Genomic DNA, 19,502 nt, shown 5'->3' with positions numbered 1-19,502 from the left:
GATGATTGTGAGAATGGTTACAGACAACCCAAAGATCACCTCCAAAGACCTGCAAGAACATCTTGATGCAGATGGTGTATCTGTACATCGTTCCACAATTCAGCACAATTTGCACAAATAACATCTGTATTGCAGGCAGGGTGATGAGAAAGAAGCCCTTTCTACACTCACGCCATAAACAGAGTCGCTTGTTGTATGCAAAAACTCATTTAGACAAGCCACACTCATTTTGGAACAAAGTGCTTTGGACTGATGAGACAAAAACTTAGTTATTTGGTCATAACAAAAAATGCTTTGCATGAACACCGCATTCCAAGAAAAATACCTGCTACCTACTGTCAAATTTGTTGGAGGTTCCATCATGCTGTGGGGCTGTGTGTCTAGTTCGGGACTGGGGCCCTTGTTAAAGTCGAGGGTCGGATGAATTCAACCCAATATCAACAAATTCTTCAGGATAATGTTCAAGCATCAGTCACAAAGTTGAAGTTACGCAGGGGTTGGATATTCCAACAAGACAATGACCCTTAACACACTTTGAAATCTACAAAGGCATTCATGCAAATGGAGAAGTACAATATTCTGGAATGGCCGTCACAGTCCCCCGACTTGAATATCATGGAAAATCTGTGGGATGATTTGATGCAGGCTGTCCATGCTCTGCAGCCATCAAATTTAACTGAACTGGAGAGATTTTGTATGGACGAATGGTCAAAAATACCGCCATCCTGAATCCTCATCAAAGGCTATAGAAGGCGTCTAGAGGCTGTTAAATTTGCAAAAGGAGGCTCAACTATGGGGCGCACACATGTATGCACCTGTGTGCATATTGCATCATAAAATATATTTATATATTATAAGTTTGTTAGTATATTAGTTTTAATTGTATGTGCAGTGTACCACTATTTCTATGGACATCATGATATATTTACGGTGCTCCAGATGGAGAAACACATCCTGCATAAAAAATCTGTTTGAGATATTTACATGGCTAAGGAGGTAATGTATACTGAAGTTTTACCTTTATTGGAGGAGGAGGAGGATAAGTGTTAAGTAAAACAAGTTTCCATTTCTTTATAGATAGACAAATGGGAAAACATGTAAACCTGTACAGTAAAACACAGATTTTAGGTCCCCTGATTTTACATTTCCATGGATATTAAGTTTTTTTTTTGTTTGTTTACAGTCCCAAATGCAGAGTTCTAATGCATTTCAATGGGAGCATTTTACGTGGTTACATAAGTTTGGGCCATTTTTTTTAAAAGCCCCTGTTTATCCTATCTTAATGTTAGTTTTCCCATGTTTTAAGGGTTTAAAAAACTGATTTTAACCTACCCCCATTTTACGGTTTCTTGGTTTTTAGGTTTTTTTCCTTGTCCCTGGAAATTATAAAATTGAGGTATGACTGTATTTGTTTTAGATTAAATAAGAGGCAGGTAAAATATATAAAAGACAGATTAGTTGCAGTTTTTGCTGAAGCCCATCAGGTACATTATTTTAAAGCAGAATGCTCCTCCTAACACTGACTTTGTTAAATCAGATACAAGTATTATACCTGCATTTGAATGCCCCGAAATATACTGAAGGCATGTAAAGCAATAATGAGTGAAATGTAGCAGAGTTGAGAAATATCAACCATATCAGAGGTTTTAAATGGTTTAGTATACATAAGCTTGTTGCTATAGTAAAAAAATATATAAAAGCCCGTCTGCCATAGACTCTATTTTATCAAAGTAATCCGGATTTTTGAAAATGATTTCGATTTTCCCTGTAATAATAAAACGGTACCTTGTACTTGATTCAAACTATGAGATAACTTATCCTTATGGGAGGCAAAACCAGTCAATTAGGTTTATTTAATGCTTGAATGATTTTATAGTAGACTTAAGGTATGAAGATCCAAATTACAGAAAGATCAGTTATCCAGAAACCCACAGGTCCCATGCATGCATTCTGGATAACAGGTCCCATACCTGTACCTGTTTTTTATGCAACTAAAGCCTGACTTCAAGCCATGAATTAAAAAAAAAGCACCTGCTTTGAGTCCACTGAGAGCAACATCCAATGGGTTTATGAGCAAAATGGTGCTTGCTTGTGAGCCACTGGTTGGGGATCACTGCCATAGAAAAACAATATTATGAAATAGAACTGCTTTAAATTGTGTTTGGTACCAGTACTTTTGCATATGTTGGTGCTGCTGCAGATGTAGCCAGTGGAACTTTAGAGTCCTGTTGAGTAAAAAGAACACTGCCGGAGGTTATTTATCAAAGGTCGAAATTTAGAACTTTGTAAACTTTTTTAGACCTCGAATGAACTCACAACTCGAATGATTTCTAACTTGAAAAAACCTTGAATTTAAAATCTCAAATCAGTCTAGTCAGGTTAAAAAACTTGAATACTCAAATTGATTGAGTTTTTGGCAAAACAAGAGTTTTCAAGTGAAACCCACCTAACATAATTTGAACATCTTTACGGCTACAAATATCTTCAAATCGTTCAAGCGACCTCTACCATTGACTTCTACATGACTTTGACAGGTTTTAGATAGCGTGTTTTTAGATTTGAGCTATTTCCAGCTTCAGGGTATAATAAATCTAGAAAAAAATCAAAATGTCAAAAAAACTCACATTTTTTTTTTTTTTTAAATTGAAAATTCGAGTTTTCACTGAAAAATACCCTTGAAAACTCGAATTTGTTATGGAAAAAAAAAATCAATCTTTAATAAATAAACTAATAAAAGGTTAAGCTTTTCAGTACAGAAGCACATGAACATGATATGATATGAACTGATACACAGGGTTTATGATATTAATGTATTAAATTGCTAATAGGATTAATCTTGAAATGCCAATTCCGTTACAAAATAAGACTATTTAGCATTTAAAAATTATGTCTTTAATGTGTTCTATATATCCAAAATGATAGCAGATTAGGAGCTTTCACTGACCCTTATGTTGGGTTAGATTTGTCTACCCCTGCTCACTTTTGGGATCCCAACGAATAGATGGAAGACAATTTGTACTATTTCCTTGCTAAATCATAGATGATTTGCAAACAGTGACAAAACTGTTACAAGGTTTCATATCATACAGTTTGGCCAGCTTCCAACCAAAATGGGTGATCATTTGGGCATGTTATACAGCATGTGCTCAAAAATGCCGAGCCATCATAGCAGAGCTACAGAGGCTGTTTCAGAAAGGCTCAGTGATGCTCCTGCATATAGAGGTACTCAAATAATTTAAAGTATGAAAGTCACAAAAAACTCAAGAAATGATGGATCGATAGGGACATTTACACATTTATTTCCTGTGTGAGCCTTGCTGTATCCCTGGTCTGATTTGCCAGTCATAATCCCCTGTTGCAATCTAGGTAAATAATCCATTAGGCACTAGCAATGTTAAATACTTGGAAGTCTATTAGACTAAGCCTTCTTTTGATATCAGAAAGGACTTTCTTGGGAAAAAAAAAAACAATGGTCACACAAATGGCAGATTATTTCCTTTCCTATATTATTTTTGATGATATATTGGCTACATGAGCTTGGCTTTCTGACAGAATTTTGTAATGTATTCTTTTACACAAACATACTTGATTTCACAGACTTAAAGGAAACTATAATAGTTTTCTTATGCTAAAGGGACCAGCTCCCTACTTCCATTTAGAGATCCAAACCCACCCTTACCTTGTTTCGTTGTGAAGTGATGGATTCTGGAACCTGAAGTCTCTCGTTTCCCAGAAAATCTTTGCACCACTCACTATTGAAAGCAGAGAGCCCAGAATTCATCACTTCATAATGAAACAAAATGAGTAAGGGTTGCATTACATGCTAAGTCTAAGGGATGTTGAGAAATCATTCATCAGAGTAACATGGTTTCCATTTAGTCTGTGGAATCATGTATATCCATGTAAAAACATATTTTCTATATATATATATATATATATATATATATGTGTGTGTGTGTGTGTGTGTGTGTGTGTGTGTGTGTGTGTGTGTGTGTGTGTGTACATCATATGTGGGGGATTTAGTGGTTGACCAATATGACTTGTAAACAAGCAAAAAGATATAAATATGCACACTTCTTATATATGTCTTTTTGTTTTTTTATACTTGGGATTTTTTTAATAAATACAGGTATATAAGGCACAGGATATCCTGTGACCTCACCTCTGATGAAGTGCCAGACGGAGGCATGAAATGCGTCAGGTGATCAAACATGTCATAGGGTAGGAGTACATCTGTAATAGATGCCTGTTTGTTGTATTAATTATCAAATAAAGCTGGAATTTTGATTTTACTCCATATGTGTGGAATGGTTTTCTCAACCACTAAATCCCCCACATATGATGTCTACTGGAATGGAGACCAGCATGGGAAAACCTGCACACTTTGGGAGTGGACACGATGGAGGAGTGGCCATAACACAGTCATGTCAGTTTCTTTTTTTGGATCTCTGTGTGTGTGTACATACATATTTAAATAATTTGGAAGTTCAGCCATTGTTTTATGCACCTTTCTACATAATTCTACATAATCTCAACTGAGTTTATGTCAAAAAGAGGGTATATATTTTTTTCAATACCAACAGTAACCTCGGTTCCAACTGTTAAATATGCAGATTAATAAGGTATAAAATATAACCACTGCCAACATGTCATGATTCTCCCACTTATTGTTTGCATATGTGATCCCTTGGATGACAAGTGGATGAGACACGATAAAAAAATAAACACATTTTAGTATTATAATTTTCGACTGCTTCCTTGTGTAAGAATGGAGATTTACAGAAAAGCACAGGAAATGAAAGTGATCTATTGACAATGTTTAAGAATTTAATTGCATCATAAAATAAATTAGAAGTAAGAGCAGCAAGCAGGTGCTTTCTAGATTCTCCTGCAGAACAACCTGAACATAAGAGAGTGAGGTAACATCATTGCCTTGTTAATGGAAACTACAGAGTAGCATAGAGTAAGAGGAACCATGAAGTATCTACCAGCTGTTTGACAGAAGCTAGTCTAATTATGCTGCCAGTTATTTTGCACTTACCATTAACATTATAATAATATAATCAATAGTTATAATATAGAAAATCTCAGATTACTAAAGCTACTGTTCTTGCAATGCTATTAAGGCAAACAATATGTAAACTGAAACAAATTCTACATCATGCCTTAAAAGATTTTAGCCTTCAAACAGAAAAGGTCTCCTGCAGTCCTTTAAACTTTCTCCACTAGTTGTACCACTTTCTTATATTATGACTTTAGCCATTAGTACTTTATTTTGATTGAAAAATATGAAAATTCTAACCCTTTTTGCCCTAATACTGCCTAGTGATATCTTATTGATACAACATAAACACCTCCTAATGGATAGATCCAATATTTTTACAGGAACAGCAGTCTTTTTATATGTTTTTATAAGTTTACCATTTATTACCATTTATAAAGCTTGTATTGCCCTAAAGGTTGCTATCCCAGTTATGCAATACCGTCAATATCTAATAGCAGTCAATCAACAATGAACTTTTACGTTCTAGTGTTATATGAATAATTAAATGAAACATGTGATTGGTTGGTGTCTTTCACTAGCTAAGTACACTAAACCTGCTACTCCGTACAGGTAGGGGACCTGTTATCCAGAATGCTTGGGACCTTGGGTTTTCCGAATAATGGATCTTTCCACAATTTGGATCTTCATACCTTAAGTCTACTAGAAAATCATGTACACATTAAATAAGCTCAAAAGTCTGGTTTTGCTTTCAATAAGGATTAATTATATCTTACTTTAGATCAAACACAAGATACTTTTTTATTATTACAGAAAAAAAAGGGAATCATTTTGAAAAATTTGGATTATTTTGATAAAATTGAGTATGTGGGAGATGGTCTTTCTTTAATTCAGACCTTTATGGATAATGAGTCCCATACCTGTAGTTTATTTAGCCCTGAAGACTACAGAAAAAAATATATAAAAAGTAAGATAACAACCTGTGCAAGGCTTTCTTTTAAAGACACATTAAAGTTCCTTTGTGTGTGTATTATATGGAAAGGGACACATTAATATTATGGGATTCTCCAATGTACATGAGATTTTGTTTTATCGTAATTATGTTATTAAGATTTTTTTAAATTCAGCAGGAGAAAAAATTGGTAGTAGAAGAAGTGCATCAGGAATCCTAGAAGGCCCAGAATAGGCATTGTACTGCCCAATTATTAAATATAATTAAGCATTTTGGTTAATAGCTGCCATTGTTTCAATGGGTTTGATCACAGCACCTTCCTAGAGAAAACTGCCATACATAAGCAGACTACTTCATGCAACATCTGTTTTATTGTGGATTTCCAGAGTTCTATAAACGTCTGCTATTAATATAGATAACACATCACCATGCTAGAATACATTCACTCCAACCTCAATCAGTTATGTACAACTATTTTTTACATCAAACCCACAAGTTTATAACTCTAACAAAAGAAAGGAGACTTTAAATTACTTTTTTGTCATGGCAAAAATGCAATTTATTTTTTAAATGTAAAAAATAATCACAATGGTACTTGGTTTACATTGGAAGAATAACATTTCTTTGAATGTACTATTTGCAAGTGACTAATCACACTCAGATTAAGTATTAACAAAGCTTGCTGAAAAACTGAATTCAGACAATTGCTAAAAAATAACGTGTCAAAGGGGAACTATCATTAAATAACAGAGGTTCAAGTGTTTGAAGTTCTGCTCGTTTCTTGCTGGTAAGCATACGAGTTCTAAGGAAAAGTTGATCTTTTTTGGGGGGGATGCAATTATTTTCATTGGTGTTGGATGATAAGGCAATTACAGTAATTCTGAGGCTTATATGTATACAAGAGGCAAAAAGAAAACAAATTTTTCAGAAGAACAAGAATAAATATAAGTCTACAAACATTGTGAACGCTATGATACAGAGAAAGACATTGCATCAGTTAAGGCTAAATCTAAGGTTTTATACATATAATAATAGTTCCACTTTAACTGGACGTAATTGACAAACCACATAACCCTCACAAGAGCATGACCTTTACTTTCAAAATCCCAGCATAACAGCGGAGTTATTGAGAGGCATCAGTTCGATACTGCTAGATCTAAATTTGTATTGAGCATCTTGCCTTATCATGAGAGATGAAATTAAGAGGTTAACACTAAGCTGCTCTGCAAAGATTGATAGTCCAGAGGTTGAAAAGTGACTGAGGTAGAACAGTCAGCTTCTGATATTAGGAACATAGGTTATTAAAATGTAATTGTTGCATGCTTCCCTTATTAACAGTTCACAACCCACATTATGTGAAGTCACATATAGTATATCTACAGCTTGTATAGAGGTCACTAGAGTTTCAAACATTGAATTATAATATACTGAGGTATATATGTAAATATGATCATCTTGGCATCAATGTCACCTTTACAAAACAATCAATGCAACACAGTTATATTAACAAACTTTCCAGCACACTGCCTTAGCCAGTATTATAAGAAACAAGCACATTTATGAGCATAATCATGCAACATTGTCACAATTATTCATAGAGAGGAAAATGCCACCCCCTGGACCCGGAGGTGAATTTAAACTAATTTCTTTTATATAAATACTTTTTGAATGCAAATAAAAAATAAATCAGATCTGCATGCCTGGGTACAAAGTAGGTGTAATGACTATTTGCTGCCTTATTGTATGTGGTTTTTGTTTTACAAAAAAGAAAAGGCACAATAGTATATAATTAAACATATCAAGAAGCACAGAAGTACCCAGATATGACAATACAGAAAGGATTCAGAGGGCTTAATTATGATTGATCCAGTTTAATCCAGCCTACTGTTTAGCCCACGCATCCTGTAGAACATATAATAATAGGCTAACAACTAATTCAGTTGGTGCCACTTTTCAAGCTCATTTAGACCAGGAGTGAGAGAAAGAAGCACTTCAGCTATTTACAAAATGCAACTTGCACCATCAGTCAGTATATTGGAGAAGCAGGTGAATTTCACCAGAGAAAGGTGTCGAAAAAAAAATCCAATAGGGATTCACAGCTGAGGCTCATATATAGATCATATAAGAGTAAACGTTTTGCACGTGTTTCAAGTCTCCTATATTTTGTGGGTATACATTGCCTGTGCATATATATATGGAATACCAAATGGCAGGTAGATAAATAATGCTGAAAAACACATGTAAATGAATCCTGTTGCTTAAGAATATACTCTTGCTAATGTTAACATGCTCATTTATAAGCCAGCTTTAAATCACAAAGATATATTTGTGTCAGCAGCCTCTAGTGCAAAGCCAGCAAATAATGTATTTTAGTGCAAAGCCAAAAATGGAGCCAGTCCAGAGAATTTTCTAGTTCTATGCCGCTGCATTTTGTTAATTGTTTTTACATAGGGTTGCTATTGTTTATATTTGGTTAATCTAAAGAACAAAATCTAAAGAAAACTCAGCTTTTTATGTATTTGTGTTTATCTATATCTATTAATCTATCATCTTTCTATTGCATACTGAATACTTTTCAAACTACCCGCAATACACCAAAAAGACTAATGCCAAGTGAAATGCATATATCAACATATTACATACAGTATATAATTGCAATAACATTCAATATTCACTTACCAAAAACCTATGTATATATATATATATATATATATATATATATATATATATATATATATATATATATATATATATAGATAAATATATATACTGTATTTATGTGCATTCATTTCCCTCTGCGTATGTGCCATAAGCAGTTTAAACTATGCATTAGCCTTTGCTGTTTAGCTACTGTTATTGCTTTGCTTCTTCCAACCTTTGCTTTCTGGATGTTGCGTATAATCTTTACACATCATGTCCTTGGCCAAGACACAGAGGGGGTCTTTACAATCTGATAAGTTACATTCGAGGCATCGGCTTCCTTTCGTTTCAGTGGTGGTCATTTATAAATTTCGAGCAGCACATTTTTTTTTTTTATATTGCACTACTATGTCCTTTCTTTTTGTTTGTATGAATTCGTATTGTACACAAATGGTTCTCAAATGAGATGGGTGTTTGCATGAGCACGGCCTCTGTGCAAAGTTGTTGCGTGTGAATATAATGTTGATGGTAATTTAAATTCACATTTTGCAAAAAAAAAATTTTCTACCACCAAAGCCATGGCGTAATTCAGAGTATGCATAAATGTTCGCAATTTGGGATTATGATGTATTTAAAAAGCTCTTAACAAAATTTGCAATTATGTTTGCACAATAAACACACCAATCTTAGCTTTACAAATATGCGACCATGCGAGGGACAAATTTGTTCACTGTGTAAATCATTTTGTGCTGCATGAAGTTTATAAATGAGCCCTGGTGTATTTGGTTTTTTATATTGTACAGGGTTGTTCTGTACCTTTGGATGTGAACACTGTAATGACCTGACTGGCCCTGAAAACTGCAAAACTGTTCATTTATAAACAAAAGTCCAATTACAATAGGTTCTCATACCCCATTGAAAGCAGCTATAAATGCTCTGGTATATTGCTTCACTTTTGCCTTAATACAAGACAAGTAAAATATTAGGAGATACAAGTTACAGGATATACATACAAGACAGAAAAAGATAACAATGTTGACTAGCAAAATTGCCTACTAACCATTAGCATTCACTTGCATTGTTTTTCTTACAGATTTAACTGTTACATATGGTATTATTCCAGCAAATCTATAGAGACCATAAACTGTTTTTTACCTGTACAGCTACCCTCTTTTTCTTCAAATCCAGCACTACAAGTACATTTTCCAATAGGGACCAGCCATTCACCCTCTGCACTGCAGTGCATCCTGGGAGGATTATCAAGGTCTACTTCAGAGTTATTCACACAAGTTCCCCTTACTTCCACAAGAGTTGAGAAGGCAGCCTCTGCCACAGTGTCTGGAAATACAGCCAGGTTCTGCACAGTGGACAGGCACTTTTTATAATAGACACGTACAGAGACAAGGGCAACACAAGCTCCAACATCCTGAAATCCCAAGTGAAAGCCTCTCTTATTAAGGTGCCCAATCTCCCTGACCTCTGTATTCAGTTTCATTTTACGCTCTCCCAGATCGCCTTGTGTGAAGCTCTCATCAGCTGCTATGGTATCAATCTTGACATACTTGCTCTCTTTAATGTTTCTTCCTAGGTCGTAATCAGATTCAATGTAGTAAAGGTTAAAGGTCTCCTTGCATGTCCCTGCCACCCCGGGAATGCTATTACAATCTCTTAGCGTAAATTTCAGCTCAATAAAGATCCTTTGGCCATTTCGTCTTAAAATCCAGCCTGTCTGTAGCCAGTTGTTCTGGTTTGGCTCCATCACATTGCAAACCTGGTATGTACGAATTGGTTTGTAGTTCTCATCAACACCGCTGATTTCCTCCCACTACAAAAAATGAGACAGAAAACATGTCATTCAAAGCATTTTTTCATTACAAATACTGTATATGCTTGTTACGTGCAGTAAGAGACTGAAACTTCATAAAATGATGCTGCCATACAATAAATAGTATGGGGAGATATCACTGTAAAAACAACAAATTGTAGGGCTGCAATAATATTTTCAATATAAAATATTGCTCAAATAAAATCAAGTCAACTAAACAGAGAAAATGGCTGTGGTTGTATGAATTAAAGTAAAAAAAAATATATAAGCAGGTACACGAGTTGGGATTTGGCAAGGGGAATCCTGGGGAATGGAGAAGAAAGGAAGCTGTAGAAGTTTAACAAAAGCAGCAATGGATATAGAGAGGGGGCATTTTTGTTTTCCATGGATTGCAGATTATACATTTTTCATTTAATTGCCCCCCTTTTTAAGCAAGTTTATTACCCTTTAGACTGTTTTTTTTTTATCTTTAACACATTTGAACTTAAAGCACAAAAAAAGGCAAAATTGTGATCTCATCACAGGGGAACATTTGTAGGGGTTCCACTTGATGGAAACTGTATTTTTCAGCCTAAACTATCTGTTTAACTTAATGTTGCAGAGCATAATATTAAAAGGGACATGTCACCCTAAGGCATAGAAGGGGGGAGGTAATATATGATTCATTTTTTTAATAAGTTTATAACAAATATGGATGATTTAAAAGAATTTGGGTTTCATGTTTAATTTGAAAAGGACTTTTATATATACAGATTTTTATGTCTGGGTGAAAGGTCCTCTTCAACGTATTGTAATTTGTTTTGCATTTGCCTGTTCTACTGACATTTAAAAAATTATAAATGTAGCTTCCTTGTTTTTCCCTCTAGAGTTTCACAAGATATAAAATTTACTTCAAAATTTGATTTTATAAAATCCACTACCATTTCTATGACAGAATACTGTGTTTTATATCTGTTTTGTCTTTCCTTTGGGTATGTGTCCTTCTGAACTTTATGTATGTCCTGGGGGTATCCCAAAGTTTTTGTCACAACCCTTTTTTATGCCAAGACTACGGAAACAGATTATCCCAAGAGAAAGGGGATAAGGAACTAAGCTCACCTGAGACACTGGAGGCAGACACAACCTTCACTAAATTCAGGGCCCCTGAGGGATCTATTTAGTTAATTTATCCATGTTCTGTTTGTGTATCTGACAACTAACATTTTGAACCGTCTCTGAATTATGTAGAATATGTGTAAAATTATGTGTTTTCTTCTCCCAAAAAATATACCTAGACATAATAGAAACTGAACAAATAAATCCTGGTAGTAATTGAGCTGTCTAGGGTTTTGTTGCCCATTGTATTTGTTCCAAGTAAGTAAAAATATTGTGCAATTTTACACTGAATATGCACAGCATGTATGCAACAGTGCATTTTTGAAAAGGCGGCCATTCTGAAGCTCTGCAATTTTCACTTACACATATAGATTATCTCCATACAAACACTTTCACTCCAGTCCTGTCTTGGTGCCATATTTGTGAATAGCCCATGATTTGAATCACATCCACTCCTTTACCTTTTACTGTGAGTTTTATTAATAAAGTGGTAGATCTAACTGGTACTAAGCTGTAAATAACTTGTCTGACCTATCGTGAATGCAGAGCCAAAGAACATGAATATTCTCCAACAAGAAATTACATGTCAGCGAATGCAAATTATGTTGACGATTTGAGACAGTCTACCATCTTCATCATCTGCATTTTGGTAAATTGGTTGTCTATGCATAAAGTGGTGTACAAAATACATATGAAGCAGGGGCATTATGCTAATATATACATACAATTATGATAATACTTCAGTGTATTATATTCATTTTTAGAATCACATTGGTTTCCAAGTAATGAATTGGACATATACACTAGGGATGTAGCGAACTGTTCTGCTGCGAACTAGTTCGCGCGAACTTCGACCGTTCGCGTCCGCCGAATGTTCGCGAACGTTTGGGAACGTTCACATTTTGAGTTTGCGTTCGATTCGAATACAAGTCGTTCGACCATTCGACCATTCGAATTCCTTCGACCGCTAAAATCGAACGATTTCCATTCGTTCGAGCGATTGTAAGCATTCGATTCAATGAAAAGCATTCGATCGAATGGCTTCGATCGTTCAATTCGAATGAAAATCCTTCGATCGAATGATTAAAATCCTTCGATCGTTCGAATCGAACGATTTTAGCGGGTGTTCGAAGTTCACGAACTGTCCGCGAACGTTCGCATTTTTTGCCGGTGTTCGCGAACGGCGTTCGCGAACACCAAATCGGCAGTTCGCTACATCCCTAATATACACATATTAGTTCAAGATTCCCTAACTAATATTAAGATTAATATTAGTACTTACTCCATTAGGTGGATGTGAAGTCCAGCCCAGTTCTGCTTGTGATTCTTTGGAATCCAGTAGAACAACTGCAATTAAACAGTAGAAGATAATGAAAATGGTGTTAAAAACAAAATGTTTCTCCCTTTCTGTGGTGACATTTAGTCAGACATTAAAAGTAATTTCCAAAAGTTGTGAAGTCTACTTTATTTATCAACACTGCACAACACAGGCATTAATTATAATGTCACATAATTGGTACCTTACAATTTCTCACAGGGTAACTTGTTAACTCAATAACATGCCTTTAATGTCATGTAACAAAACCCATTAATAATCGTCATGGTTCTTATTCAACTGCAAACTACTGGGCATGTTAAGTAAACATTAGCAAATCTTATCTTAAGTATTACAGAAAAGGAAATATATGTTTAAAGTTACATAAGTACGTTAAGAAATAAAAGAAAGAATAGAAGAGAAGAAAGAAAAAAATGGATGACAGAAAGACTCATTTATGAAAATAATCACAAGTGCTGTTGCACAAAAAATGGACACATTGTATTTGCTTTACTCAAACACCATTACGCACACCTAGACTTCTCTGATGAACGGAGCGCAAGTGCGCCTATTTATGCAAGCAACCCTGGTTTTCCAGTGCGACTTGGGCCTAAACAATCACTTGCAGACATAATTTTAACAAACAATGCTGGATATGACACAAACCCCACTAAATCAATAGTATCAAATTCACAAATCTGCAATTCACAAATCCAAGCTCCAATCCATTTGTGGACACAATTAAACTGGGACAAAATGCTGCATTCAATGTCAAGACAAGGTCGGCTTTCATTCTCCCTGTCCTGCACTCACTGCAGTGGAGCCTCAAATCTTTTTCCATCGTGGTGCTCTTGGGGAGAATCATAAAGGTCACCTTGTCCTTGTCTGTATTTGCTTCCCATTCAAATTCTCCCCCTATGGCTGACAGCTCTGCCATAAAACATCATTTCCTTTTAATTTTGTACTTTTGTACTTTTTGTAAATAAGTAAAAATTTGAAAATCCAAACTTTTAGTGGGGAAGAAAACTTGAATTTTTTCCGAGATTTATTATATCACGAGGATGGAAAAAGTCAGAATCCAAAAATCTCAGACCTGCCGAGGTTCTATTTAAGTCAATGAGAGAAGTCCCTATCTTATTTGGAAATTTCTGTGGCCTGCACTGATATTAGTCTTAAAATCTGACTATTTCAGGCAAAAATCTGGGGTTTTCGGGAACAAGCTCGAAAAAACGTATGATTCGGATTTCCCCATGGAGTTTGTTCCCGATCTGATTAAATTATGCTTTTTTTTATTAATAAATAAGGTCACATTGTGGATTCTAGTTTGGGCAGACTTTTTAAATTTAAATAAAAAAGAAAGAACCCTGCTATGCAATATGTTATGGCGCAAGGATTGCAGATAAGTAATCCCATAACTGTATACCAAATGACAGAAAAATCACAGAAATGCATATTTATTTCTGGCAAATAACATAGGGTACAAATATACTTTAGTTATTGAATGACAACATGAGATCATGTAATGCAACCCACCTTTGTTAAAACGTGACCTATAGCATGGCTAGCTTTTTAAAATTTCCCCATGTCAGGGTGGATTTGTGGGATAAGTATATAAAATGGATCAAAGCTGAGACATGATGGTATTTTTACAGTATTGTTTCACTGATCCAGATGTCTTAGAAAACATAAAGCAAGTGATAAATATAACTAGAAGGAAGTGTCACATTTTATTTGCACCAGCAGGTATATTAAACCTGTTGCAAATCTTTGTGTGATCTACAAAATGTATATGTTCTAGGTCATTTAAATGTTATTAGAATGGTTAATAACTTAGACTGATGTGCCTTCTATTTTTCAAAAATGTTCAGGTCTAAAATTTAATGCATAAATATTGGCCCTAATTTAAAGGGGATGTAAACCCTAAAACTCTCCCATTTGCAATCTGTACAGGCAGCACTTAAGACATACCATTGAGAACATATATGTACTATTTAATGTGAAGTAATTTTACTTCACTAGTTCATTTTGGCCTGTTTTTTAAATTTTTACCACTCTTTTTTCAGAATGCCATATCCAGGTCTGTATGCAGTACTGGATATAATGGAAATACTTTTTTTTATACATTGCTGTTGTGTATCACACTTCACTGACCATTCCTCCGTTTTTCTATTCTGCTTTCATTTCATCCCAATGGAGAGATAATGAAAAAGAAAAATATATTTCTACATAACATCTTTTTATTGCACTAAAGAGATATGGATTGTTTACTTAACTCCAATCTTGCTATGCCTCATCCTGACAGAGAAACCATGTAAAGCCTAAACAGACAATAAAGTCGGAGTGATGCTCCGTTTGTGCATTGGATCATATTAGTCGATGAGAGCTTGTTGGAAAAATAAAATTTTTCTTTCATGTGATAAAATGTTTCCATTATTAAAACAGCTGCATTATCCTCTGTAAAATAATATAGACAGGATATTTTTTAAATCTCCTCTTTAGCCCATAAATATAGTGCGGCCAAATGCACTAATAATGAGGCAGGGTGGGGGCGTGGCTAGCTGCACAAAGGAGCAGACGTGTTTTACCTGTGCTCTCTGGGTTTCCTCACAATCTGACCCCATCTGCCTCTGTCACGATACTTGCCTTTGTTGATTCGGCACGGGAAGCTACCTTCTGCGGGTATTCAGCAAATCCGGCTCTCTGCTACCATTTGGGCCGCATTCCCGCTTGGGGCCTACTCCAAGGCCGGAAACCGGGGACTTGCGCTGGAACGCGCTGGAACGCGGCCCGACGCTGCACACGGACTTGAGCTGCATTCCTCTGCGACGGAGCTGCGCCAGTACATCCTAAGGCACTGCTTCACGAGGAGGGCATTTTCGGCAGGGAGCTGACTTGTTTATGCGGCCTAGGCCGCTCCGGTAAGCCGTACAGACACATTCCCTGTCCCTGGGGGCCGACATCTCCTCTAGCGCTCTGGCAACTGAAGCGTTCCACTCTGGAACGCATGTACTGGGCGCAGCAGCACAGCCATCGCTAAAGCCTGGCGACGCAGGGCGCCATAGGGGGCAGTCGCTTCGCATTACCAAACTTTGAGCTGCTCTCCAACTGGGGGAACTGCCTACTGTACCAACGCGGCTCCACCTTTGCAGTACCACACGTTCTCCTCTGTAAGACTGCACTGTTGCCCCTATTGCATGAGTGGAGTGGTTCTGGGATTGAGAATGCCATACTAGGGTGTTATTATATGCTCCCTATTGCCTTCTATGTGCTGCACAGTATTGGGCCTGTACACCTGCTTGTTAATGGTGCCCCTTGCTCAAGACCCAGATATATCGGGACTGTTTGTTATACTGTTTACATGCTGAATTGACAGGCTATAGTTCTGAGAGCTCCGTGGTGCTATTGATCCTGATAATATACTAATCAGCTAACTGTCTGCTCCTTTCTGTGTGGTGAGTGCTCCTTCACACGCTTATTATGCGTAGCAGCAGAGCACCAAAAAAGCCTGGTGAAACGTCGCAGAAGATGGACCAGTTTGTGAGGCGCTCTGGCCATGATGGCGCTGCACCCTCCTCCCCTTCTTCAGTACCGGTTGAGGATAATCCGGAGACGACATTTGCGCCAATTCTTGCTGCAATAGCGACTTGTCAAACCACACTTATTACACACATAGAGGAGGTTAAAGTTGACCTATCTCTGATCAAAGTGGATTTGCAGGCTGTGAGAGAGAGAACGACAGCTGTGGAGGCCAGGGTCAGTGCTCTTGAGGATATGTGTGCACCAGTTCCAGCACAGCTTACTGATTTACAGCAGCAACTTAAGCAGCAGGCCTCTCTCTTAGATGACTATGAGAACCGCCAATGCCGTAACAATGTGCGGGTTGTTGGGCTTCCGGAGGGCACGGAAGGCAATTCACCTACTGATTTTGCTGAACGATGGCTCAAGCAACTACTGCCCAATGCACCCTTCACCGCGCACTATACCGTGGAGCGGGCTCATCGCGTCCCAGGTCGTCCTAGACCTCCGGGTGCTCCCCCGCGCTCCTTTCTCATAAGGCTGCTTCACTTTCGTGATAGAGATGCGGCCCTCTCCGAAGCAAGAGCGAAAGGCCAGCTGGTGCATGATGGGGCAACTATATCGTTGTACCCTGACTACTCCACTCATCTGCAGAAACAGCGCAGTACCTTTACTGGTGTGAAGCGGCAGTTACGAGACTTGAAGTTGGTATATGCCATGCTGTACCCGGCTAAACTCAAGGTCATTGATGCTAACAAATCTCACTTTTTCAATACTCCTGAAGAAGCATTGACCTGGATTGAAGCACGTTCCGGCAGGAGTCCCAGGCCCTAATGGTTCTTTTGTAAGCCTCTTCTTCGACGCTTCTTTGATCTGTTGCACATTGTTTCACTTTCCTTGCTCTGTTAAGAAGTGAGGAGCGGCATTTATGCATAACCTTTCAATGTAATCCCTATTGCAGACTGTAGTTATCGATGCAAGTGTTCATTTTTTGTTGCTTTCCACACCGTAGTTGGTGCTTCTGTATGTTCCAGCAGCATCGTATGATCCTGTCAACTGCAGCACTGTGGCTATTTAGATGACCGGCATGCCTTCTACAAGGCTTCTGGACACATGTAGGTGCTGCTCTTCACCTTACTCGGGCACTGACGTCTGCCTTGGGACTTATGGAATGCCGATGCTATCTATATGTACTATGGAACTACATGACTACTTTTAGATCTGCAGATTACTTTTTCAATATCCTGTGACCACGGATGCTCTTTGACCATGACAAGTTTTGGAGTTAGCCTGTTGAGGGCTACCAATCTCCCCAGTTGATATTATGTTTGGGAACCTAAGCCCGCCAGACTGTGAGGGTTGGGCAGAGTGGGGGGTAGTTGGGTTGGGGTTTTATTTTTGTGTGAGTTGTTTTAACTATGTCTTTTTTCCCTTCCTTCGGTCTTTTTTTCCTTCTTCTCTTTCCTTCGCTGGCTGGATGACAATGTGTGTGTATGGCGGGTTCATGAGTCGTAGGGTGTCCGGACACCTGGAGTATGTTCATGGTCAAGTGAGTACCCATCCCCTTTTGCACAATACCTCATGGCTACGGTTAAGTTAATATCTTGGAATGTTCGGGGCCTAAATGATAAAGTGAAGCGGGCATTGGTTTTCAACTATGTGAAGTCTTATGCCCCCCACATTCTACTACTTCAGGAGACCCACTTGGTTGGGAACCGGGTCCTAGCTCTTCGAAAACCATGGGTGGCTTATGTTCATCATACTACATATTCAACTTATGCCAGGGGCACATCGGTCCTAGTTAGGAAAGGTTTCCCATTTGACCTCTTGGAGGTGCGTTCGGACAGAGCGGGCAGGTATCAAGTATTGGCGTGTGTTATAGCTGGCTTTCCCATCCTCATAGCTAATATTTACATCCCTCCCCCGTTTACGGAGACAGTGCTTCATGACCTGTATCAGACGCTGTTGCAGTTGCCCCCAGCCCCGGTGTGTATCATGGGTGACTTTAATAGTTGCTGCAATCCTCTATTGGATAGATTATCCGCCCCTTCAGCAACCACCTCTAAACTTGCGGATTGGGCCCAGGCGTACAATTTGGTTGATGTATGGCGCTGGAAATATCCTGAGCGCAGGCAATTCTCCTGTTATTCCACCTCATATCAGTCGTTGTCCCGTATAGACCTGGCACTGGTTACTTCGGACCTACTCCCCAAAGTTAGAGAGATTGGGTATTTACCACGGGGAATCTCAGACCATGCCCCTTTACTTCTTTCACTGGACCTCCTCTCAGACCCTGCACATAGGACTTGGAGGCTGAGCCCTTACTGGCTGAAGGTCCCTAGCGTGGTAGGGGAATCCACTGACTCTGTCACGCAGTATTGGAGTGTAAATCATGGTTCTGTGGATCCCTCGACTGCCTGGGAGGCTTTTAAGGCAGTCTCTCGTGGTACTCTGATGGCTGCAGTTGCCAGGGCTAGAAACACTACTAAAGAGTCTCTACAACTCCTAGAATCAGCAGTTACCCAAACCGAATCTGTATATATTGACAATCCCTCGCCACGGACGCATGGGGAATTTGCTGCTGCTCTTCGGCGTCTCAATTTGCATAGGTTAGAACTGACTAAAAAGCAACTTCTACACGCCACCAGCACTACATTTGCATATGGTGATAAAAATGGCAAACCCTTAGCTTTCCTGGCCAATCCCCCTAATGGTACTTCTGCTATTCCCAGGATACTATCCTCAACAGGGGCCATGTTGACCTCCCCATCTGACATAGCCTTGGAATTCAGTAAATTTTACTCCTCTCTCTACACCTCTACTGCGCATTATTCCACTGATGATCTTCATGATTATCTTAATAGGATCCCCATTCCAAATATTTCACCTCAGCAGGCGAGGTACATGGACTCCCCGATTTCTCCTCTTGAGATTGCAGAGGCCATTTTATCCTTCCCCTCTGGCAAATCCCCAGGTCCGGATGGCTTTGTTATAGAGTGGTACCGTATTCATTTGCGTGAAATAGTCCCCAAATTGCATGAAACCCTGATGTATGCCTTTGAAAGTTTTTCTCTCCCTAAAACGTTCTCAGACGCGACAATTGTAGTGATCCCCAAACCGGGGAAGGACCCCACGCTGTGTTCCTCTTATAGACCTA

At 38.0% G+C, this 19,502-nt stretch overlaps 1 protein-coding gene across 1 annotated transcript in view; it reads right to left on the bottom strand.

Annotated features, from left to right (window-relative positions):
• Positions 1-8,701: 8,701 nt before the first annotated feature.
• epha10.L (EPH receptor A10 L homeolog) overlaps positions 8,702-19,502 on the bottom strand; it is a 64,119-nt gene continuing 53,318 nt past the window's right edge. The window contains exons 2-3 of the mRNA XM_018246715.2: positions 12,797-12,861; positions 8,702-10,419 (exon numbers count right to left, since the gene is read on the bottom strand). Coding sequence (XP_018102204.1) covers positions 9,709-10,419; positions 12,797-12,861 — 776 coding nt within the window. The 3' untranslated portion in view covers positions 8,702-9,708. The remainder of the gene's footprint in view (positions 10,420-12,796; positions 12,862-19,502) is intronic.

The sequence above is a fragment of the Xenopus laevis genome, chromosome 2L (assembly GCF_017654675.1).
Source record: "Xenopus laevis strain J_2021 chromosome 2L, Xenopus_laevis_v10.1, whole genome shotgun sequence".
Lineage (NCBI taxonomy): Eukaryota > Metazoa > Chordata > Amphibia > Anura > Pipidae > Xenopus > Xenopus laevis.
Note: the sequence above shows the minus strand (reverse complement) of the source record. Positions and strands in the feature narration are given on the sequence as shown.